Here is a 27301-nt window from a genome sequence, read left to right as displayed (position 1 = left end):
AAAATCATACAATATGTAAACTTTTCAGACTGGCTTCTTTCACTTAGACATATGAATTCAAACTTCCTCCATGCTTTTGTGGCTTCATAACTCATTTCTTTTTATCACCAAATAATTTTCCATTGTCTGAATGTACCACAGTTTATCCATTAACCAACTGAAAGACATCTTAGTTTCTCCCAAGGTTTGGCAATTACATATAAAGCTTCTAGAAACATCTATATGCGAGTTTTTATGTGGATGTGCTTTTAACTCTTTTGGGTAAATATTGAGGACTGTGATTGCTGGATTACATGGTAAGAGTATTTTTAGTTTTGTAACAAACTGCCAAAGTGACATTCAAAGTGGCTGTACCATTTTGCATTCCCACCAGCAATGAATTAGTGGAGTTCCTATTGCTTCACATCCTCACCAACATTGGGTACTGCCAGTGTTTTGCTTTTTGCCATTCTAACAGGTGTGTAGACAGCTTTCAACACATTTTCACATCACTATAATTAAAAAGCAGAACCTTTGGTGGTCTGATCTTTTCTTGGCTACTTGCCTGTCCTTTTCAAGCTGTAAAGCTGACTACACACATAGGATATAAACCTTTCCTGTCCTTTCTTACATTCATATCAGTGTTTCATTTGGTAAGCAGTAATGACTAACAGTTCGTGCTAATTGTTAGCAGGATATTTTTTTCTGATATGCACAAATATATAGCTAAGAATCATGTGATGCAACATTGGAAACACTGCTGGGATATGTGATAGTTTCAGTGGGAGTGTAGGGCAAGCACTGAGCTTAGAGTCAGTGGATTCAGTTTGTTCCATCTGAGCCACTCACAATCATGAGACCTTGGTTCATTTGACTTCTTTCAGCCTCGAGAATGCACTTGTAAAATGAAAAAATATATTTTCTTTCTGCCCATCTTACTGTGAAACTGTTGTAATAACAATATGCATTCAACTATGCTGTGTATTTGATACTATGCAAACAATCTGAAAATCACAAAACACTACATAAAATATAGGGTCATATCTGTGATTGTCCTTACCCCAAAGAGCTCACAATTCAGCAAGAAAGCACCGAACTAACCACATTACAATTGATCACTGCTGTAGATGTGGTTTGACAAGACAGCACCCAACTAACTACGTTACAATTGATCACTGCTGTAGATGTGATATGACAAGTTTCCTTTAGAATACTAAGGAAGAATCATCAAAGACTATAGATATTAAGCTTTCTTGTGCCAGGTCTGGGCCCACATTTATCTCATGTAGAGTCTATTGTATCTCTGAGATGTGAATTTAATTATTCTCATTTCATACAGAGACTGTAACTGAATAATGAAGCAATTTGTTCATGGCAACAAAGCTAATGAAGTTAAGGTAATTCCACTTTTTATGGATAGTTGGGAAAAGCTGAATTATATATCCTTAACTGTAGGAGCCATTTCTAGAACTCAATTTTCTAGATTTCAAGCTATACCATACACAATAGATTACTCCATAGCTATTGACAATGGATAGGTGTAGGATCTCTCTCTTTTTTTTTAAAGATTTTATTTATTTATGTGACAGAGAGACAGCCAGCGAGAGAGGGAACACAGCAGGGGAGTGGGAGAGGAAGAAGCAGGCTCCCAGCGGAGGAGCCCTATGTGGGACTCGATCCCGGTACACCAGGATCACGCCCCGAGCCAAAGGCAGACGCTTAACGACTGTGCTACCCAGGCGCCCCAGGTGTAGGATCTCTTTACATAGAGATTCTTAAGGGTAGGATCCCTATTTACTCGAGAATCAGTTTTAGACAATGTCTCTGTGTTCACGCTGCTATTTTATTTTTTTTCTTCTATCAACAAAAGAATGAAAGGAAGAAAGAAAGAAAGAAAAGAAAGAAAGAAAGAAAGAAAGAAAGAAAAGAAAAGAAAAGAAAAGAAAAGAAAAGAAAAGAAAAAAAGAAAGATAGAAAAGGAAAGAAAAGAAAAGAAAAGAAAAGAAAAGAAAAGAAAAGAAAAGAAAAGAAAAGAAAAGAAAACACACACACACACACCCCAGCTACCTCATTCTCTTCATGACCTTCAATACCGAGGAAGACTGAATAGAATATCAAGATAAATTTGTGGCAGATTTAGTATCCTGTCTGTCTCATTTTCATGGTTGCCCAGAAGGTAAGAGGTTTGGAATGATTATAGCCTGATAAGGAGAAAAAGACATTGAACTAAGTGTCTAGAGTCTAAAACAGATCTGAGAAAACTACCCCTAGCTCTACTGAGATTTGTCAGAGTAACTTATGTACAGAGATGCTATGTCGCTTTTCCCTAAGATCTTAGAGCATTTCTTACTCATTCTTATATCCTAAAATTTACCATAGTGTATGGCACTGGGTAGAAATTCATAGAACATTAGTTGAATATCAGATGTGAAAAGTAGGTAGTGACGTAAACAGAAATTCATATAATTTTTTGGGCTCATTTTAGTTCTATATTTGCTACAAGGTTGCTTATTAAATTGTTTTGCTGTTAGTATTGGTTGCTATTTAGATCACTTCAACCTTCATTCAAAATAGAATGTTTAAAAAGATAAAAAACTTAAAAAATGTAAATGTGTGTCTAACTTAGATCACACAAAGGTTCTGAAATGGGCAGATCAAAGATGGCAAGTCTTAATACCTACACAGTAATAGGTCCTAAAAAGAAGTACTGACTCTCAGCTTGTATTCAGTGTGCCTGAGTGAAGCCAAACAATGGTATTCCCAGAGATAATGCACTTTAGAAGAGCGAATACCAGCTAAATACATTGTAAAAGTATCATGCCAACTTCTCTTCCAGTGAGGCATAGAGAAAACAATTTATCTCTAACAAGAAAAACTTCAATGCTGTATTAACTGGTGATTGCATTTAAAATATTTTAAAATACATTCCCTAAAGTAATAGAATAATTCTAAAAAACTAATAAATCTTATTTCAATAGTCTGAAAAGAAACATAAAGAAAACAAATGAAGCGAAGTATTTAGAACTGAGAGAAAAGTTAATAGAAACTAACATTAAAAGGAAGTCAAAAATCAAAAATAAACTATTAGGATTTCATCAAAATAAAAAGCTTCTGCACAGTGAAGGAGACAATCCACAAAACTAAAAGGCAACCTACTTAATAGAGGATATTTGTGCAAATGACATATCCAATAGAAGGTTAGTATTCAAAAAATATAAAGGACTGATACAATTCAACACCCAAAAACTAAATACTCGAATTAAAACATATGCAGAAGACATGGGCAGGAATTTCTCCAAAGAAGACATACAGATGGCCAACAAGTACATGAAAAGCAGCTCAATAGCACTGATCATCAGGGAAACACAAATGAAAACTACAATGAAATAGCACCTCACACCTGTCAGATGGCTAAAATCAACAGCACAGTGTGCCTGGGTGGCTCAGTCGGTTAAGCGTCTGTCTTCAGCTCAGGTCATGATCCCAGAGTCCCAGGATCAAGTCTCACATTGGGCTCCCTGATCAGTAGGGGGTCTGCTTTTCCCTCGGCCCTTGCTGCACTTGTGCTCTCTCTCTCTTTCTCAAACAAATAAAATCTTTAAAAATAAATAAACAAAATAAAATCAACAACACAAAAAAACAACAGGTGCTGGTGAGGATATGGAGAGAAAAGGAACCCTTGTGCACTGTTGGTAGGAAGCAAACTGGTGCAGCCACTCTGGAAAATAGGATGGAGGTTTCTCAAAAGTTAAAAATAGAACTACCCTACGATCCAGCAATACACTACTGGGTATTTACCCAAAGAATACAAAAACACTAATTCCAAGGGACACATGCATCCCTATATTTATAGCAGCATTTTTGCAATAGCCAAGATATGGTAGCAGCCCAAGTGTCCATTGATTAAATGGATAAAGAATATATATATACATATATATATATAATGGAATATTATTTAGCCAAAAAAATGAAATCTTGCCATTTGTAACAACATGTATGGAGCTAGAGAGTATAATGCTAAGCAAAATCAGCCATGTGGAGAAAGACAAAAGAAAAAAAGAAAAAATATAGAAAATATTAAAAATAAAGAAGAGGGTTACCAGAGGTGGTTGGAGGGTTGGGTGAAATAGGTGATGGGGATTAAGGAGTACACAGGTTGTGATGAGCACAGGTTGATGTATAGAATTGTTGAATCAGTACATTGTACACCCGAAACTACTATAACACTGTATGTTAACTATACTGGAATTAAAATTTTAAAAACTACAAAGAATAAAAAATACAAGCTGGAAAACAAACCAAAAAAAGCAAATTGAAAATCAATTTGAACTATAATATAGACATGTAAAAGGAAAAGGGGTTCACGAAAAACATTAAATTTTTAAAAGGATAGTTTACCAAATTTTAAAAATTAATTTTAAGAGAAGAATTAACCAAAAAATAAAGGAAGAATTAACCATGATGGCAGCAAAAGTCATTTCTTTCTATGTGTTTGGCTGATGTGGGTTCAAATTTTGGGTAGAGAAAAACTAAGTGAAAATTCAGGGCTGAATTAATTCCGCTCAGAATACGATACATAAATCAAACAAAATTTGGCATGTTGATTTACATAACCCATTTCCCAAAATTTTTAATGCGATAGTAAGCATTAACTCCAAGCAAATATCCAAATTTATCTGAACATAAAAAGTGACGATGGTCGCCACCATTGTGGCCATTAATTCTACCTTTCTGAGGCAGTGTGGATAAGGCCACAGTGGGCTATTCTCAGGCTCTTCAAAGTTTGCTCTATCAATAACAAGAGATCTGAGGACAGGACATAGAAAAGGACTGTAGCCCTCACGCCATTTTGCTCACACAATTTGCACTGACATCTAGACCTGAGGGATATGTTTTGGATTAAGAAAGAGCAAATATATGCAAAATTTGCATTGGGTGTGAATCTAGTGGCCCTTACAATTTTGCTGTAGGATATCAATTGATTCCCTCTTACAGAGAAGGGATTGTCGCACTAAAATGGTTTCCACCAGACCAAACATTACAGGAGGCAGAATTTATCTGTACTTTTGGATGGATCCTCATTTGTTTTAAAGAAGATGTATCACACCCAAAGATACTTCCTGAAATTAGAATTTTCTCAATAAATCAGAGTAGCCAACGGATAAGATAACCTACCAAGCCTTCCTTTTGAATCTTGATCAATACTCAGAGATGACTATTGCACATCACAAAGGCTAACTAGTTTTTAATGTTTTTCTCTGGGCTGAAGTATTCTGGAAGAAATAAATAAAGGAGGCTGGTATCTCGGCCAGTGCTTCCCGGAGTTCCACACAGCTGATGAGTCCAGGCAGTGACAAATGACATGCTATTCCTGAATATGCAGCCTCTCTCACCCTCTCATCTTCTTGCAGCTGAACACTGTCACATTCTTTGCAGAGGAAACATACATTTCATAGCTGTCATCGTTGCATAAAAGGCAGAAGGAGGGGGAAATTCCTTTATCAATCTGCCTAAACATTTCCTTTTATTATTTATATATCAATTATCATGAGAAAACATTGAGTGTGTGTTTAGACATAAAATGGGGAAAGTTGTTTTGGAAGGTGTTACTTACAAAGGAAAACACATAGTAGAGAATCAGGAACAAAAGGATCATCCTTTTCAAGAGCAATCGGAAGCTTCCTGCCTTGAAATTCCTAATCTTCTTTCTGGCATCTTGCGCTCACCAACTGCCTAATATTGGATGCATGTGGTTCTGCCCATCTGTCCAACAGTCAATCTAATTTATGTGATTTACTAAGAAAACATTTAATGGAATATGAATAACGTATAGTGATAAGCAGTTTTTTAAATCTCCAAGATTTATCTTATGAGTGAAAGGGTTGCTTTGCTCTTAAGGAGAAAGTTAATATCATGTATTCACATACAATCAAGTAGAATTTCTACACAATTACGGAAAAGCAAGAACTTTTGTGATAGGTATGAAAGGTACAAGTAATTTTATTAGAATTGGCCCACATTCTATAATATGCCAAATCACCAATATGCACCAAAAATCACATGGAAACCTGAAATAGAGAAAGATCTTTGACATTTTACACATTCTTGCTGTCTTTTTAAAATTAGGATCAGAGGGGCACCTGGGTGGCTCAGTCAGTTAAGTGTCTGCCTTCAACTCAGATCATCATCTCAGGGTCTTGGGATCGAGCCCCATGTTAGGCTCCCTGCTCAGCGGAGAGCCTGCTTCTCCCTCTCTCTCTGCCAACTCCCCCTGCTTGTGCTCTCTCTCTCTCTCTGTCTCAAATAAATAAAATCTTTAAAAAAGAAAAAGATCAGAAATACTGGTTAGTCAGTTTTTTTTTTTTTTTTTAAAGAAGACTGTAATATTTGTCTCTGCTTTCAGGAGAAGGAAACAGTCTACACTTAAATGAATAAAACTCCTTCCATATATATTTATTAAGCATTGGAAATGTGCCTGGAAGGTCAGCATAGCTGGAGGGCAGTGCACCAGGAGAAAAGGGATAGGACATAGAACTTAATGACAGCCATATAATGCAGGGCCAGTAAACCACAGTAAGGATTTGGATTTCACTCTACTTGTGAAAGGAAGCCACTAGATGAGTGATAGCAGGAGAGGGATGATTTGGTTACTGTTTTGAAAGAGTTACTGTGACTGGTGGAGAACAGAGTAACTGGGTTGTGTTAAGGAGAAGCAGGGAGGTCACCTGGGAGGCTAGAGAAGGAGTCTCCGTGAAATACTTGGAAAGCTGGCCTCGGGAGGTGGAAGTGGATAAGGAAGCCATGGTAAGGTCGGGGCATACTGTGAAGCACAGGTGAACTGACAGCTAAACAATTGGATGGAGGACGTAACAGAAGAAAAAGCAAGAATTCTTTCAGTGTTTTCACCTAAGCAACCAAATATGAATGGTGTATCTGCAGATGCTATGAAAGCTAAGAAAGGTGAAATTATTATGCATCACAGCAGTTAGAGAAGCTTTCTTTGTAGTTCTGGAGGCTTGAGCTGGACATTTTAGACCGGATAAAATGCAGAAAGGAGGCATAAAAGCCTTCTCAAAGGTAAAGCAGAGTTAAAAGTTACATATTATATAAGGTTACTGGGAGATATTTTGAAAACACTTGGGGGTCTGCCTAGACTGAAGAGTTCTGTGGAATGACTGTGAAATATATGATTGAAAAGAAAGGGAGGCCAAATAAAATAGGTCTTTGAATAATGAGATTAAGCCTTGGGGCTTGATTCTATAGGTAGCAGACAGCCACTGGCTAATTTTCTAAACTAATGTAGCTAGTAACTTCCAAGGATGTATGTTAAAGGATGTATGCTAAAGGCCATTTCACAGATTCCAAAGATGGATCAATGTAGATGCATTTATAAAATGGTTGAACTTTGAGAAGACCAAGTAGATTTCTAAAGAAAATGATACCATCAATTTCATTTTACACACACCCCCCCACACTCACACTCATACATATATACACATATACAATACTAAGCCACTACTTACAACATAAACTACCATCCTCCCCAAGTCAGTCTTTTGCAGTTTCTCTTTATAAAGGTATCAATCAGTTTTAAATTTCTATTTACAACTGATTCTATGTATCCCAAATACATATATCAATCAGTCAATTCTTATTATGTTTCTATAAACTCTCAGGTCCAAAAATACAACATTTTAAAATGTGACCTTAGGAATTTGAGACAATCAGATCTGCTAGTTATGACTAAAAGGCGGTACCTATTAATGAGATATTCAGGGGTTATAGGGAAAACTAAAGAATATGAAGTCCCTCCCAGTCCAGGTACAAGGCCTTTGCTCATATATAAAATAAACTGTACACTGTGGATGGACCTATCTAATTGCAAAAGAAATAAACTAACTACAGTAAAAAAAAAAGTCTATCAAAAAAGTATAATTTTACCACTTTCTATATGTTATCAGGTTAATAAAAGCATTAAAAGTTATTTGCAAGCTTAGGGATTGGGGCATGCTGTGGATAAAGCCTACTGAAATGAGAAAGTTAAAGTTTTGAGCACACATGAAAATAAGATGATAGCTTTCTCAGAGCCCAAAAGATTTGTATTACAATTTTGCAAAGTCAAATTGTAAGGTCCCACATGATCAGATAAACTTGCCAAAAACAAAAGAACAAGTAAAATATTACATTCATTCAGGCAATACAGCCATTACTCCTCGAAAATCTTTGTTAAAATTTATCTTGAAACTTGGATGTGGTAACCAGTATTATTTGATAGCAAAAAGACAATGCTGAAATGGTATTTTAATTTGGCTCGGTAATTGGGATCAAGAGAAATAAATGAAAGACTATAACCAGATTTTTTTTTATTTGAGAAATAATAAGAGAGTATTAGTGCTATGGTACCCCACTCAGAGACAGCCTTACTTCAAACTTGAAGGGAAGACAAGGAGGTTGGGGACGAAGTCTTCAGGCAAAGTCTGTAACATTAATAGACTAAGAAACTCCTGCATATACTCATCATGATTAAGAGTTTGATGCCAATGCCTGGAGCACAAGAAATTGGACTTGAATATCACTGTATTTCTGATGCTTCCTGGCATAGCATCCCACACACAGCATGACTTCAACAGATATGGACCAGATGAACTGACGAATAACTACATGAACGGATGAATAACAAATGTAGAATCGTACTTTTAAGTACCCTTGAAGCTGAACTTTTTTTTAATTAGTTGAACAAATGTAAACAGAACTGGGACCCTAAGAAGGAAAATTAGCCTCTTTAAGTTCTAATTGTGGTCAAAGCAGCAGAATGCTTGTCCCATGAGTGTCAAATAGAGTGGAATATTGTAAATACTATTTATTATGCTTTTGTCATGAGTCCAATACATACTTGTTAAAGGAAACTGATGAAAATATAAATAAGCAAGGGGAAAAAATAAAATGACTGTAATCCATGACCCAGGAATCGTCTATTATAGCGTTTCCTCAAGGACAATGTGGGAGGACATTTTGTGGTCGCTGTAATGCCTGGTATTACTGGCAACTCACAAGCAATGCCTAAGGCTGGGACACTTCCTACAGTGAATGAGAGAGTTCCTCAAAGCAAAACACTACCCAACTGGAAATGCAGAGAATGCTTCATTGAGAAAACCTGAGAGCCTGGTGCATTTACTTCAGATCTTTATATATATATATATATATATATATATATATATATATATATATATATATATATATACACACACACACACACACACATATACATACATATATACACACACACGTGTGTGTGTGTGTGTGTGTGTGTGTGTGTGTATCTCGCACAGATTTTTTAAAAATAAAAATAGGTAATACTATACAAACCGTTCATATTGTTTGGTAATCTGTTTTTTTACTTAATGCAACAAGAGCACCCTTCCACTCCATTCAGTATTTTTCTATGTCAACATTTTAATGGCTGCTCAGCATACCACTGTATGGCTCACCCATATCTTAGGCCTTATCAACCTTATCTAAGACCCTCTTGTCAAATGTCCAACATTTTTTTTCAACTTAACATTATAATCAATGCTGAGGTGAATATCCTTATATTTAAATTCATGATCATGTAAATTCTTAGAACTGAAACAGTTGATTCAAAGAATACCCTTAATTTCAATGCTTTTAATATAGATTTCCAACATGTCCTCAAGAATGATTTGTATCAACTTATTCTCCAACCATATTGTTGGTGATTGAATGGACATCTCTCACATAAAGTTGCTAGAAATGTGAAACATCAACAGAGAGCACAGCGACCTTGGGTTATAGTTGTAATAGGTAATTCCCTATCCCCCATCTAAACAGGAGGCATAAGGATTGCTATGAAATAAACTTACAGTTGAGACAATGAAATTAAATTATAAAAGTTCAAGTGAACTTGTCATTATTATTTTCGTTATTTTCCCATTGGTAAAGTTTAAAAAGAGGAGAGAGATTTCCAGGGAAATAAATTTGAAGGGAAATATTAGTGGAGTGTCAGAATCTCTCCTTTCCCTTGAACACTTCTCTATGGAGACAAGTGGTAACTCATGAGCTTGGAGAGGTCTGTGCGCTGGGAAGCTCACATCTCATTCCCTGATGGGATTCTGTCTGAAGAGCAGGACATGCTAGCTTTCCCAGTGCCAACAGAGTGTGGACAAATAACCATAGAGACATGGGAGGCTGACATACCAAGCTGGAGAGTTTAATCTCAGTCACCTCCACATCCCCTGATTCCTGAGAGTTGAGGTTGGTGTGGTGGAGATTCCTAGGTTTTTCCCGAGTCCAGATCAGGCAGAAAGAAGGGTACACAGGCTCTGGTGGCCAAGTGTGGAGGACAGAGGCAGGGAGTGACAAGAGAGCATGGTTGTCCTTGACTCTGAGGTTAGAAGGGGACAGGTGGGCACATTTAGGCCATATAATGTACCACATCAGAGAGACACCCTGAGACATTAGTGGCTGTGCTGAATGAAAACCAGTCCCAATCAAGAGCAAGGATATTGCTATTCCTATACCTCCTTCTTTCCCCCTTTACAGACATAGCATCCCATTTTCAAGTGAACTTGGGGAGAGGAAACTTGGAGCTCATGTTAAGCTCTGGCAACAAACAAATCTTATATTTGGTTGAATATTTATGTAATGAGTCTGTTTAACCCTGGAAATAACTAAAATAAGATTAAATGCAAGGCCTTAAAGATTATAAACTAAGCCTTAGTGCTTGTCATGAAGGTGTCGAAATCAGATAAGCTTGGGATTGTACCACCTCTGGAATTGCTCCCCTTCTAGAAAGTTCTGGCATAGTAAATTAGCTTAAGGAAAACTCTCTGACCTCCTTCCCTTCAATGGGCTTTCCTGCCCCCTTTTTTTTTGTTAAGATTTTATTTATTTCAGAGAGAGAGAGTGAGTGAGGGAGAGAGAAAGAACATGAGCAGGGGGAGGAGCAGACTTCCTGCTGAGCAGGGAGCCCAATGCAGGACTTGATCCCAGGACTCCAGGATCATGACCTGAGTTGAAGGCAGATGCTTAACTGACTGAGCCACCCAGGTGCCCCATCCTGTCTTTGAGTATAAGGAAAGGGGCCAAGATAACATGGCCAATTCTTACACCTGTCTCTACCCAGGTCAGAAGGTAGCTTCATCTGGATTTGGTACAAAAGCTTCATGTGAATGAAGGACTCTTTGGCCTTGTCTAAGAGATCTTACAGAAAATGGCTATAAAAGAATAGGATTTAGATATGAAATGCCGAGTCCTGATAATCTCTAAACATTTCTAACCCAGGACCCAAACACCAGCCTTATCAAGAAAAGGACAAAAAGAGTGAGCGGGGACAGTTTTAGTCAGCCTGGGTCATCTTAAACCTGACCTCCACTAAACACCCAAACCTACCCTCCATGGGTTTGACATTAAGATGTTAGAAAAGACAGCAACTCTATTCCTAACAAGATATTAGGACTCTGGGATTTTCTTCTGTTTAAAAGAGAAATTTTTTAACTTTATTTACTCCAATGTTTCCCAAAATTATTTCTTTCTAATTACATGTGTATAATATTCAATAGAACCACACTGGGGAAATCAAAGGAAAAATAATAGTAGTGTGACCTCATTTTATTTAGCTAAATAAAGTAGGATGTTTATTGAATGGTTTTTCCACTTTCTGTGTTTACAATTTACTTACATGAACAAGACCTATAATCATATCTCTAACACAATTCAGTGAAAACGCAGGTTCTTCTTAACAAAATGTCCTCACTGTATAATATTTCACAATTGATTGTTTATCTTTTGTCTGCATGATCTCGTTTCATTCACACTGACTGTGCAGTGGCTGGCCAGTTATAGACACTCGAGTAGCTTTGGTTTAGAAAGGTTAAATGAGTTGCCAGAGGTCTGGCAATGCATAATTGAACAAACTGGCCTAAAATTCAAGCCATTAAACATACTCAAAACATTCCAAACTCATTTAATCCAACACTTTTATTTCACAGCTGAGAAAATACGTGCTTAGAGGGGTGAGTGACATCATCCAGCAGACAGAGAGAGACAAGAACAATTCCACGTCCCCTGACTTAAAGCTCATGCCCTGCATACTAAACCATGCTTTTCCTACACAAATGACCAAATCAAATGATGTAGATAAACCAGGAACCCAGTATAAAGATAAAGGCCAGCTGGCCGTCATGATGAGTCAAAGAACAGATATAGAGCATCTTTAGTTAGAAAACATGTGAACTGCTTTTGTTTTAAACTCACATGTGTTAGCTTTTCCTTTGCAGGAAGAATAGCATAAAAAGATTATTACTTTAAGCAGTTATTAGTTATTTAGATGAGATTATTTTTAAAGGTACCTACTTTACATACATCATAATGTTAAAAACTGAAGATGCGGTATTTTTAATGCCACTGTATGCTTTGCATGACAACTGTATTAATCCCCAAACTCAGTGACATTGGTAAGAGCATGTGCCTTCTCTGGTTTTACTAGATAGCAAATAATACACAATCTATTGACCAAAAACTGGACCCTTAAGACAAAATGGTATATACATGCTCAGAAAACTCTTGTGGCATGAAATAGAAATATCGAAAGGGCAATTCTCCACTCTAAGATTTCCAACAATCAAATAGGATAAAGTGTATATATATGTGAATTGGACATGATTTGCTATTATGGCTTGTCAGCCAGCCAGTTAAATTCTATCCTTAAATTCTAAAATTCTTAAATTAAAAGTTCACATTATTCTTCACAATTCACAAAGCTGCCAACTGAATTTATTCTTATGAATTGAGTTGTAAATATATTTATTTTATTTTGTTAGTGTGAGGAATACAAAAGAGTAAGAGAGTTTCCACCTCTAATCAGGAAGATAAAATATATATTCCTTTTTAAAAAACTTTTTTATTCATTCATTCAATTGTTTATTCAACAAACAATTTCTGGCTTGGTGTTCCTTGTATTAATGTATACTGTAGTCTCATTAAAAATTAAATACTACTTTGAGAATTTTCAGAATAACTGTTTAGTGATTCCAGAATCACCTAATAAAGAGGAATATTTTAATTATAACTTAAATATTTAAATGTTTTGCAAAGTTTTGATAAAATTCCTTATAAAGGAATTACCTCCTATTTTAGTTGACAAATTACTTATTTTCTATCCTTATCATGGAACAATTGCGTTGATGAGATGTATCATTCAAATCTAGTTCCATAATTATGTATTTGCATGCAAAACACAATTGGCATCTCATTTACCTTTTTTCTGTTCCTTTGAATTCAAGTAAACATATTTTGTCTTAGATTTTTGTGTATTTTGAATATCTATTTTCTCTTGATAAAGCAAACAACACCACCAAATAACTCCCTAAAAATTGGAAAAATAAAAGCCTGTATTTGAGGTGCAGAAACTAAAATTACTTTTTAGGAACAGAAAAGCTGGTTATCAACAAAGTTTGGGAAATGACTATTGTATGTCATAATAAACAAACATCTATTCCCTTTATTCCTGTCACCTAAACATATTAATATTCTTTTTCCAGGTTTTCCATCGAATTATAAGGTAGAAATATGGCTCAGATAGTAACAGAGGTTTAAAATGAAAACACCTAAGTTTGAAATCATTCTATATATAGTAATACCTGGTTCATGAAACTATCAAAAATATCATGATCTCTTTGCATGTGAAGGGACATTAGCAATAGATATTAGCCCCCTGCACAGGGAAAACTGGCTCATAAAAGTATGGTCATGGCTCTCACATTGAATTCAGTAGAATTCTAATTCATATTAAGCATTTATGAAGGAATAAGCCAATTTCACAAATATGAGTTAAAGCTGTTTGCTGGTGTGCCTTGAAGCAGTTCTATCACATTCTTCCTATAATACATTTTCTAACAAACAAAGCTACTATCACAATTGGTTCTTTGAAAACTAAAATTGGATTTGTAGTCATGTATATATTGTGGGGTTATAATGCTTACACATTATTAACTACTGGTGCTAGGACTCAGGTGGAAATATTTTTATGTTTCTGTCTAAACAGCTAAAATATTGCAGCTGTTATCTCCATGTGTGTGAAGTAATTTCATAATCTGCTGACAAAACCAAAATTTAAAGTATAATATTTATTGAGCGTATAGGTCTCTCTCTTTCCTAACAAAAAGTATTTTTTTCCTATGATGGATATATACTTGTTACAAATACATACATATTCTCAAAGAGTAGAGATGCTCCTTTTCCCCAGGAATAAATATGTCAGTTGCTGTGTCTAGACCACGTTTCTTGAAGGCAGGAGTCATGCATGTTATTCACCTCTGTATTCCTCAGAGTGCCCAACCAAATGTCCAGTACATATAAAGTACCCATTAAATAACTGAATCATATTGAATTTTAATGAAAACATAATCATAAGCCTAAGTTTCTTACAACTTCATATATAATTACAGTACACTTCCACATTTACAACCTTACAAGATTAAGGGTCATTAAGAATCATGATTCATCTATCCTGAACCTAGTGAAATATTAGATACAAAAAAAGCCCATCATAATAGATGTGTTTCCAAGTAGAGAGACTTTATGTAATATTAGACTTTCATATGAGCATAAAATATTGATTTTTACCTACCACATTCTAAAATGTTACTGATTATATAGTACACGTTAAAAACAAATAAATCAGGTCAATTAGGTTTTTTCTTTAATTACGACATGATTTTACCTAAGATTACAATGCTATTAATAGTATGGGCCACTCCCAACACAAGTACAAACCAGGCAACTATCTGTGCCACAGAGCTTTTGGTTTAGGTTTAAATAGAACTAACAGTCACGCTGGTTATCTTCAGAGGTCAAGCACAAAAGCAAGACTCAAATTTCTAATTATTTGAGAGAATATATTAGATCTATCATTATTAAACATTTGAGGAGAATGTACTATAAATCAGAGTATTTCACTAATCTTGACATCTCTTGTTACCTTGTTATAAACAATTCAGAATTAAGAGTACACCTATGATACGTGTATGCTTCTTCAAAGAAATCTGAAAGATTGCCTGTAACCTCTGGCTTATTTGTGAAATCGGCATAAATGAGTTAACTTATGTCAACATCCATCATCTGATTATTTATTTTTATTTTATTTTTTTTAAAGATTTTATTTATTTATTCGACAGAGATAGAGACAGCCAGCGAGAGAGGGAACACAAGCAGGGCGAGTGGGAGAGGAAGAAGCAGGCTCACAGCGGAGGAGCCTGATGTGGGGCTCGATCCCAGGATGCCGGGATCACGCCCTGAGCCGAAGGCAGATGCTTAACCACTGAGCCACCCAGGTGCCCCCATCATCTGATTATTTAATTAGAAGGTCAATAACACTCAAGTGTTTAAAAATAAGTCTGCATCAAGCTAAACATGATCGCTCTGGTAAGTCAAAGGAAGTAAGGAGAAGGATGCTTAAATGTTACCAAAAAATGTCGCCCTCCTGCTTTGTTTTACTCCTCTAGCACACACGTGGTTAGCTATCCTCTTATGAGTGAAGGCAGGAGCACAGAGTATGTGTGCTTCTACCGCTTTGAAATCAATATTTTCTGGATAACTATGCTGGGGATAGTAAAAAATTTCTTATAATTTGATCTAATTTTCTCAAAATGGCACTGTTAAGGAACTTCACTAATTCTGAAGAAAAAAACAGATGAACTTGAATATTTCACATATCTGAGGCTATAAATATTTCAAGCTTGTTTCTTGCATGAAACTTACTAATTTCCATGTAGGTAGGTCTGTGACTAAATGGGATGTGATGATGAAGCTTACTGCTATACTATTTGTCAGGCAGTGGCTCTACGGTATATGTAGAGCTTTCACTCTCTATAAATAATAATTTAAAAAAATACAAAAGTATAGACCTCAGGGACACTGAGGATCCAACTCTTCTAGGGCATTCCAGATAGCATTAAAGAAATGCTCATTTGTTCATCAAGGATTTATTTGAGCAGTAACCACATGCAAAGCACTGTTGAGGGGTTTGGGATGGAGCAAATCTTGTGACCAGCTGTATATTGCAGACATACATGTACTGCAGAGCAACTCTTGCTCATTACACTTGGTTATAGTAGTCTCAGTACAAGCAGATAATTTGTTCTTAATAGAAGTGGGAAGCAATTGAGAATAAAGGAAAAAATCTTCAGATGCAATGGTTTTGTGTAGCATCTTGTCTATCATGTTTTGTAAATACTGGAGAAGCTTTGACCAATTTGACTTAGAGATGGAATGTAACTTTGCTTACAAAATTGCTATTAAACTCCTGCTTAAGGTGTTCTACTTTTCTGTGAGCACACTAAAAGCAAAAAATGTGAATAAAATGTAAAAAAAAAAAAAAAAGTAGGAAACAAATTTCATCTATATAATACCACTGTTTGTTTGAACTTAAAACTTGAGTATTTCTGCCAATGCATTTGCAGCCTGTTTTTACTATGCCAATCAAATGAATGAGTTTTGGGAAATGAATTATATAGCTGATAACCTCTTGTGTGCACACAGGTAAAAATATAGATCAGTAGATGCATTATTCTAATGTATTCAGTAGAGGAGCTAATAATATTTGATAAAGCAAATCTTAAAATTCAGGACATCCCATTTGTCCTTTAATCTAATGTCTTATAATTAGAAATTATTAGTAAGGATAGCTTCATTCATATGAAATTCAAATTTTAAAAAAATACTTAGGTATCTGTCATCATCTCTCTCTGTTAACATCAAAAGGAGATAGAGTACACCAAAGCAAACATTCCCAAAGAGACGAATTTAGCAAATAAAAACACAAGAATCAAAATGAGCTATTAGAGCCCTTGGTTTAAAAAAAAAAAAAAAACAGAAAGAAAAGAAAACACCAAAGGGAGGAAAGAAATAAAAGAGGAAAGGAAAGAAGGAAGGAAAGGAGAAAGGGAGGGGGAAAAGGAGAAAGGGAAGGAGGAAAGAAGAAAAAGATTTGTTCCACTATCAATCAGGGAGTAATGAGCCATATATCCTCAAAGGGCATGAGGGCTAAACATCAACGTAGCCACTCCTTTTAAAGCGTTGCTGATATTTAAGAGAGGCACCAACTGCCAAGAGAATGGCACAGCCATTAATCCACTTCAACGAGCTAACACCCAGTAGTCCTGCTAACCACATCTCTTTTCCCCCAAGCCTTATGAAATGCACCACCAAATCTTGTTGATATTACCTCCTACATAGTCTTTAAATTAATCCATTTCTTTCTTTTCCCCCACCTACACCTTAGAATATGCAGTCATCTCCTCTTTCCATCACAGCCCACTAACTGATCCCTGGTTTCCACTCTTCCCTCCCTTTAATCTCTTTCCTGCCTGGCGAACAGAGAAATCTTTTCAAGATGCAAAATTATAACCTGAAATCCTTGCTTAAAATTTTAATAGGTTCCTTCATTCTTAGAATAAAGACCAACATTCTCAACATGGCCAACCAGGATGTGACCCCTGCATATTTCTCCAGCTTCTTCTACCTTATTTTCTGTGCCTGCAGCTGCAGTCCTCTTTGACTTGCCAAGGTCCCTCTCCTACCACATGAGGTTTCTTCATGTTGTTACTTTCGCCTGCAAAGTTTCTCTTCCAACTCCCACTTGTTTATTAATTGCCAGTCATTTTTCTAGATCTCAATGCAGACATCACTTCCTCAGGGAAGCCTTTGTAATGCTCCCCCATATCCCGACCCCATACTAGCTGGGATATTCTTGGCATTATGTACCCCATAGCATTTCACAGCTTAGAACTGCATAACTATTGTGTGGTAATTAGATGATTATTATTAATCTTTGTCACTAGACTGTAAGCTCAATGAAGAGAAAAACCATGTATGGTTTTATCATCATTGTAATCACGATATCTAGCAAAGTTTTGGACACATAGTAAGCAAGCATTATTTCATGAATGAAGAATGAGTACGTCAATGGAGTCATTAACAAGTGGTTAAAACAACAAAAATCTGCTTATTTCCATTTACCAGAATCATTTTGATCAGAGTTGGAATGATGAAATTACATTACTTCAAATCTCATCATGAACAAATTGAAAGATTTTATCTAAACTCTCTAGCATTTTCGGCATTTCATAGATATGGCCACAATGAAAAAATTATTAGCATCCTCCTTGAGTTATAATAGAAACTCAGAACATTGTTGCTAAATTAGGCTTTAACAATTTTCTGGTATAGTTTCTCATTATATGAGAAAGAGTCTTAGGAGATCCTCAAAAGGTCATCCAGCCTGTTGGTGACAGAGCAGGTATGAAAATCAGCCATTTAAACTCTCAGTTTAATGTGTTTTTTTCTATAACTATGCTGCAATTTCTGGATTTTATGGCTGTATTTTCATATTAAAAATTTGAAAGAACTTGTAAATACCCGTAAGAGAAATATCTCCAAATGGTTAATTTTGTCATACTGTCTAGATTTCTGCTTTAAAGTATTATAATAAATAGCAATATTTTTAGAAAAGTAAAAAAAATTATAAGAAATGAAGCAATTCATGCCTTATTTGTAATTTACATGGTGTGCTTTAAAAAGGGATGAGAAGGGAATGGTACATGTTTCCCTGGTTTCTTAATATTCTGAAGCACAGAATTTTTCCAGTTAAATCTGGTTGTCCGTAATTCAGTTTATGAAAACTCAAAAGGAAGGTAGGTTTTGAGGAAGTGGTTGGGGAACTGACATAGTGGATGGAAAAGCAGTACCAGTATCCAGTCAGTTACAATTGGCCATGTGACCTTGGACTGCTCACTTCCCCTCTGTAGATTCTATTTTCCTTAACTGTACAATCAGAGGATTGGTCTAAATCATGGGCTTTGTCTGTTGATGGACTTCCAAGATCCCCCTAAGTTCTTTATCATGTGTATTTCTGAGAAGAGAGTCCATAGCTTCTATGTGATTGACAGAAGGCCTTGGGACATTAAACATGTTAATTACCTCTGTACTAATAGCTGAGGTCCCTCCTAATTTTTAAAATGTAATAAGGCTATCATTATAAATTCAGACAGAAATTAGAAATTTGTATAATTATTAGCATAAGTAATAAGATCTTTTGAAGAGCATAATCTACACAAAGGAATACTACTGTCACTAACCATACACTTAAGTGTTAGCTGGAGAACTACACTAGAAGCCCAACCCAGATTTTCCATAAGTAGCATCAATTGCCCAGATGATATAAATACATGTGATAAATCTCACCATGTCACAGGTTTTTAGTCCTGCCTTTTTATTATCAGTGTTTTAATGATCAATCAAGGCAGGCCTGCTACATAGAATTACGTGGAGTGGAAACAACCCAGGGCAGTCTGTCAGCAAATAAAGCTACTTTCTTATATTGTTTTTAAAGTATCTATTTGAAAACCATTTTGATTATAACTTTCAGTTAATTGAATAGCCACAGTTGCTATGCAATGCATATAATTATTAGACACAGAAATAAAAGTTACTCTGCTTATTTACTTAATTTATTCTTACCTTCCCTTCTTAATAAATATTTCTAATTATCCACCATGTGTCAGGCACTCTTCTAGACACCTGCAAACTATCAGTGAATAAAATAAATACATTCCACCCTCATGGGGCTTATATTTTAGGAGGGTACAAATAAAATAATAAACAACATATAGAAAAAGTAAGTAAGTTGGGGGCACGTGGGTGGCTCAGTCAGTTAAGCATCCACACTCTTGATTTAGGCTAGGGCATGATCTCAGGGTCTTGAGATTGAGCCCCACATTGGGCTCCATGCTTAGTGTGGAGTCTGCTTGAGATTCTCTCTCTCCTTTTCCCTCTGCCCCACTCCCACTTATGCTCGCACACACGCACGTTCTCTCTCTCTCTCTCAAACACATAAATAAATGAACTCTTTTTTAAAAGTAAGTCATTTATGATTCTTAAGGGTAATACATGTAAAAAAGGAAAAAGTAAAGAGTAGGGAGACTGGGAACATCAAAGGTGAGGAGGGTGGTTCTAATCTCAAATAGGTCAGGGTAGGCCTCATTGAGAATATATCATTTAACAAAGACCTGAGGAGATGAGGGAGTGAGCCCAGTATATAACCTGGGGAAGAGCTTTCCAGACAGAGGGAAGCACCAGGGCAAAGGAGTACTTGATTTGTTCAAGGAATAGCAAGGAGGCCATGGTGCCAAGGAAATAGCAAAAATCTCTGCTGTGTGGTCACAAAATCTATGAAATTTCATCTGCCAGCTGACACCTCATTTTTTATCACTTACCTGTTTTAAATGAAAGTCATGATATCTTTAGTGTAATCCTACTAGAGTTTCATATTTGTCAAAAATGCAGTCAAAGTTCTTCTGAGAATTTTAAAATCACCCCAAAACCACGATCTCTGGTTGGTATGCAATTTGACTCTCAGTCTCCACACACATATATCTGCAAATGAACTGCTATGGGATAAGCAACTAGGCCATCTAGTAAGAGATGATGTCATTATAAAGAAACCAAGCAAAAAATCTTCAGTTTGACAATTTGTCAGCTGGGCACAAAGCATTTGTTATATTCCAACAAAGAGAGATTGCAAGATTCATAGCTAACATGAAAGCACCCATTCTTTCTGAAATGTCACTGTTCTCTTGGTATTTATTACATTGTTCATTTCATTAACTTTCTTCCAGAAAATGAAACAATCACAATTACTGTACTATTTTCATAGCATTTATCTGGGTTACACCTCCAAAAAGAATATACACATAAAAGTAGTCGTTTTTTTTGAGAAGAGGGTCAGTTAACCCTCCCCCAAGGAAGCACCTTAATCCTGCCTAGTGCCTTCCATGAAAATGCGCTGTGATCCCGAGACTTTATAAATGTAACAAAATGTATGCAACCATACCTTGCCCAACTGATCCTTTTTGCCAAAGCCAGTGGCAGCTGCAATGCTCCCTGCTCCCTCCACTGTCTTCTGTGCTACTGCCGTCACCCCAGTCACCACCGCCTCACCAACATTGGTCACTTGCTCTTTGGTCTTCTCAGCCACTGGGATAAATCCAGAACAACAACAGATTAAGGGACAGTGGAACAACAGGGACTGAAAATAATTTCACTTCCACTAGCTGTCAACTTCTAAAGACCTGTCCTTGCACATACTATAAATAACTGTAGTGTCAGAAGAAATAAAAGCCTCAGAGATATTTAAGTGAGTATGATTTAGACAAACATTAAATCTTTCCTAAGATATGTTGCTGTCATCATGCAGATATTAAAACACGCTTCAAGTGTAATGATCACAAATAGAATCTTTGAGCAACTAAGGTTTGGTTAAGATTTTATTAAGGAAAGTTTAGAGAAGGCAATAATTACAGATGCAGCTATTGTGTATCAGGTATTTATTTCTTTACTTCATTTCCAATGTCAATTCTTTAATCTCACCCAGCATGTTCATTTTCACCACACCTTCTGAGTCACACAACACATAGGTGCTCATGTTACCATCAGAAATGAACATGATACAGATGACATGATATTATATATAGAAAACTTTAAAGACTCCACAAAAAACTACTAGAAATGATAAACAAATTCAATAAAGTTACAAGATACAAAATCAATCTACAGAAACCTGTTGCATTTCTATACACCAATAATGAAGCAGCAGAGAGAGAAATTAAGAAAACAATCTCATTTACAATTGCACCAGAAACAATAAGATATGTAGGAATAAATGTAACTAAAGAGGTGGAAGATCTGTGCTCTGAAAACTATAAAACACTGATGAAGGAAACTGAAGACAACACAAGGAAATGGCAAGACATTCCATGCTTATGGCCTGGAAAAACGAATATTGTTAAAATGTCTGTACTACCCAAAACAATCTCCACATTTGATGCAATCCCTATCAAAATACCAACAGCAGTTTTCACAGAACTAGGGCAAACAATTCTAATTTGAAGGAGACTTCAAATAGCCAGAGCAACCTTGAAAAAGAAAAGATAAATCTGGAGGCATCACAGTTCCGGACTTCAAGTTATATTACAAAGCTGTAGTGATCAAAACAGAAAATAGACACATAGGTCAGTAGAACCGAATAGAAAGCCCCAAAATAAATCCACAACTATATGCTCAATTAATCTTTGACAAAGCAGGAAAGAATATCCAGGGTGAAAAAGACAGTCTCTTCAACAAATGCTGTTGGGAAAACTGGATAGCTACGTGCAAAAGAATGAAACTAGACCACTTTCTTACACCATTCACAAAAATAAAGTAAAATGGTTTAAAGACTTGAATGTGAGACCTGAAACCATAAAAATCCTAGAAGAGAACACAGGCAATAATTTCTTTGACATTGGCCATAGCAACTTTTTTCTAGATTTGTCTCTTGAGGCAAGAGAAATAAAAGCAAAAATAAACTATTAGGACTAGATCAAAATAAAAAGCTTCTGCACAGCAAAGGAAACAATCAACAAAACTAAAAGGCAACCTACAGAGTGGGAGAAGATATTTGCAAATGACCTATCCAATAAAGGGTTAGTATCCAAAATATATAAAGAACTTATAGACCTTAACACCCAAAAACCAAATAATACCATTGAAACATGGGCAGAAGACATGAACAGACATCTCGCCAAAGAAGACACCCAAAGGGCAACAGACATATGAAAAGATGTTCATCATCACTTACCATCAGGGAAATGAGAATCAAAACTACAATGAGACATCGCCTCACCCTGTCAGACTGGCTAAAATCAACAACACAAGGAACAAGTGTTGGTGAGAATATGGAATAAAAGGAACACACATGCACTGTTGGTGGGAATGCAAACTGGTACAGATACTGTGGAAAACAGTATGGAGGTCCCTCAGAAAGTTAAAAATAGAACTACCCTATGATCCAGCAATCACACTACTGAATATTTACCCTAAGTATACAAAAACAAATACCAAAAAAAAAAAAAAAAAAAGAATTCAAAGGGATACACGCACCCTGATGTTAATAGCAGCATTATTTACAATAGCCAAGAAATGGAAGCAGCCCGAGTGATTGATGAATGGATAAAGAAGATGTAATTAATATATATATACATATATGATGGAATATTATTCAGTCACCAAAAAGAATGAAATCTTGGCATTTGCAACAACATGGATGGAGCTAGAGAGTGTAATGTTAAGTGAAATAAGTCCGAGAAAGACAAATATATGATTTTACTCATATGTGGAATTTATTTTTGGGGTTTTTTTTCATATGTGAAATTTAAGAAACAAAACAAACAAGCCAAGGGAAAGAAAAGAGAGAGAGAGAGACAAATGAAGAAACAGACTCTTAATTACAGAGAAATAAACTAATGGTTATCAGAGAGGAGGGGGGATGGAGGGGTTCAATAGGTGATGGGGATTAAGTAGTGTACCTGTGGTGAACACCAGGTGACAGATGGAATTATTGAATCACTATATTGTACACCTCATACTAATACGACACTGTATGTTTAAAAACTGGAATTAAAATTAAAACTTAAAAAGCCAAAAAAATGAACAATAGAGTAAGGGACGGTTATGAAGAAACTTTGATCCTTTTATCAAACTTCAAGTGGTTGAAACAATTTTTAATAAAAAGGTTGATTTTCACCAATTTTAATGGTAACAAAAGAGCTAGGCATTAAGTATGAAAATGAAGTTTGTTGAGCAAACTTATAATTTCTTTTCACAAAACAAAATACAATATGGTGATTCAGTAGATTTTTAATAAGTTAAAATTTTAGAGAAGACAGTGTAAATAGTTTGGGATTAGATTTAGAAGCAGACTTAATCTCATATCAAAAATTCTCCAAGACTATATCTGATATAATTGCTGAATTAATCTTTCTATATTACCTCCATGCAATTGCCAAATAAAGGAAATTCTAATAAAAAAGTTTGTTTCAATTAAATGAAGAGTTCTATGAAAAAACAAAAGACGAGAGCTTCTGCTCTTTTAATAATCTGAAGGTCAACAGAGAAATAAAACAACTGCTCTTCATCTAAACCTTATGACATTTATACCCATAAAACCTACATCTTGCATCTCTTATGTCCAACTATACCTTCTTTCCTTTTTGCCTCACAAACTCCTTTTTCTCCAGATTTCAGGAATTTGGGTTTTTGAGTGATATTTTTCCTTGGGCCCCCTCCTAAGCAAATAGAGACACTTTGGGGGGGGGTATGCTTTGCACTTACATACATCCTTTCCAGATAATCCCCAGTCCGAGGAATTGGATGAGTTCCACTGTCAGGTGTTAAATTGGCAACTGTTAAAAGCTAGTCACACGATTATCGTACAGATCGCGTGTCACCCCTTGCAGAAGGCCAACGATTGAATAATGTGGACAAAGCAACTGGATTTTGATAGCAGGTCGTGGAAGTAAGGTGGTAAGGACAGGTGCTTATTCTTCAGTTCTGGGCAATGTGGGGAAGCAGAAGTGACCCTAGAGTCTAAAGTCAGGAAGAGTTGCCACCTTTGGGGGTACAGCTGGTGCCTCCTAGCAAGTCATGGCTATTCCCAATGCAAAGTTCAATTTAAATGCCAGTGAGAAGCTCAGATCTCATGTTTTTAAACACTTCCAGAATGTTGATCCTTTAAAAATTGTGAATTATGGGCTCTAACTTGTCATTTTGTTTTTCTTTTCCAAGAACATGAATAGAAAATTTTACTTGAAAAATGAACATTTTCTTGTTACAATATCTGAAAGACAAGAATAAATTTTGATCTTTTTACAGATTCGTGATTTTTCTACCAGCCACGAAAGGTTATTTTTATAATATCTAGACGTTCCTTATATATGTATACACATTAATATAATTTGATGCACATAAACTTCACAGTAAAATACACTTTGTCCTTCATCATAACTTCATCAGGTTACTCATCGTTAAGAGTAAATTAGTTACATTACGAAACGACAGAGTGTACACGTAGCAATGATAGACGCATTTTAAAAGATTCCTGTGGGACTTGTTCACCTAGCAAATTATCCAGTCACCTTGAGCTCCTTTGCCCCCCTGTTAAGGCCTTTTACACTATTTCTCTGTTCACTGACATGCCAAACAAAAGAGTGACAAAAGAAAAGGAAATAAGACACATTCAAATTGGTAACATTTTTAATCTAATAAATGAGACTCATTTTTAAAGGAAAAGACCACAAAACTAGGATCGAAAGGGATACTTTCCTCCCAACTAATCATAGTATTATATGAGTATTATATGAGAACATAGTATTTTATGTTCTCCCCCAAATATGCCAGTCTTTCGCAATTTTATTCATACAGCTCTGTCTGGTCAGAAGCTTTGATCCTTCTCAGATATCTCCCTATCTGTTTACTCAGCAAATTCAAGCTGCTGTTAAAACCCATTTCAAATGTCATATTCCATATTAAAAACCTTTCCTCCCAACAAGTTCCTGTTTCTCCTCCAGTGATGTCATAAAATTTTAGATATATCTCTGCTATGGAACTTTTAACATTGTGCCAGAATTATTCATTTCCCAGTGTGTCTCTCCACCCCCACCAGCCTATTTGGAATTCATTAAAATCAGAAATCCTGTTATTTTTCTTTATATTATTTCACAGCAGATTCTCAATAAATAATTTTGAATGCATTAAAAGGAATTTTGTGTATTCTGTAATTTATTCATTAACTTTAGTAATTAGATTTAATCTGGCTTTAAGCAAAAAAAAATTTAAGAAAATGTGGCACCAACTTTTCAAATAGATACAGTAAATCTAACCTTTGATATTAAACACAACCATAAAATTAAGAAGATCTAGCTTTGAATTGTACAAATTCTATATCTAAGGAAAATAAATTTATATTATAAAACATTTTGATAAATTATAACATGTTGAAATTAGTTGTGCTCATTATCATGTAACAAATTTCTGTTTATAAGAATCAAAACTCAGAAAATCTGCAATAATAGGAAATTCTTTAAACCATACTTTCATGAGGAAAAAAATTAAGTAAGCTTTTATCAACATCTATTTTTTAAAGTGGCTTCAAAGACATGTCATTCAGTACATCCAGATTCAATACACTCTCATATTTTTCTATAACATAATGCATTAAGTTGACAACTGCAACAATAATGAACTGAGATCAAATAGCGAGGGTGTAAGGCAGATTTTTAGATTTTATCATGAGATTATCTAACTGGGAGAAATTCTTTTTCTTGGAATTTTTTCAGGTAGAAAACTCCTGGCCTAACTAAGTTACTAAAGTCTGTATTTCTGAAAAATAAGTAATGGGATGAATCTTGAGGAAATTTTTCTTTTGACATCAGCTGATAATGTTATATACTGTATAATAGTTTCTCACTTCCCTGTTTTAAGACTAATTACAATAATAACATTTATTTAGTACCTATATTTATATAGCCAATATAAACATTTTAGACCAAGTATAATAATCAATTCTTCTCCTTAACCATGGAGGTAATTATCTTAAACTTATTTTTTTTTTAAAGATTTTATTTATCTATTTAACAGAGATAGAGACAGCCAGCGAGAGAGGGAACACAGCAGGGGGAGTGGGAGAGGAAGAAGCAGGCTCATAGTGGAGGAGCCTGATGTGGGGCTCGATCCCATAATGCCGGGATCACGCCCTGAGCTGAAGGCAGACACTTAACCGCTGTGCCACCCAGGAGCCCCATCTTAAACTTATTTATCCTTATTCTTGGAATTTAGAATTTTATATTCAATAATCCTACTCATTGCCTGATACGGGAGAAAGATGGTATTTATTGCAGATTTATCCCATTTCATTTCTCATAGTCAGGCTACTTATGACATTTTTGATACTTGGCTCTTGCCAGGATAGTTGATTGGTTCAATGGCTGTAAATATTACCCACATCAAAATCATCATGGTCTTGCTGCTTAGTGGCATTTTCCATAGTGTTCTCTGGACACCGGTTTCACTCAATCCTAGTAACTATTGAAATAAGGTCAAACAAATTTAAGAAGCCCTGGATTCAACTATATTATGAAAATTTCTTTACTATGGAATATCTCAGATTCTTCAATATGCTAAAAAAGACATGATATGCAAAGTTTCTTAATATTATTAAACCAGGGAAACATAAGGTGACAGGCTACTGTTCTTCAGAAAACAAAATGCTGCCTTATTGTACAAACTCCAGTAGTGTACGTACACACACACACACACACACACACACACACTCCTATTTACTTTATGTCATTGCAGAGAAGATGAAAACTCCGACTTTGTTAAGAGTTACCCTTGCAGCCCATCTCCATAGCCTTCATTCAATGATGATATT

At 35.6% G+C, this 27301-nt stretch overlaps 1 protein-coding gene across 7 annotated transcripts in view; it reads right to left on the bottom strand.

Moving 5' to 3' along the window:
- Positions 1–27301, bottom strand: part of SNCA (synuclein alpha) — a 147373-nt gene that overhangs the window by 104008 nt on the left and 16064 nt on the right. For all 7 annotated transcript variants that reach the window (XM_087863989.1, XM_087863986.1, XM_087863985.1 and 4 more), the window contains exon 4: positions 20888–21030. In XM_087863989.1, coding sequence (XP_087720115.1) covers positions 20888–21030 — 143 coding nt within the window. The remainder of the gene's footprint in view (positions 1–20887; positions 21031–27301) is intronic.

Source organism: Ursus americanus, chromosome 8 (genome assembly GCF_024610735.1).
Source record: "Ursus americanus isolate L20-20 chromosome 8, mUrsAme1.1.p, whole genome shotgun sequence".
NCBI classification, from domain to species: domain Eukaryota; kingdom Metazoa; phylum Chordata; class Mammalia; order Carnivora; family Ursidae; genus Ursus; species Ursus americanus.
This window is presented reverse-complemented; position numbering and strand designations above follow the sequence as displayed.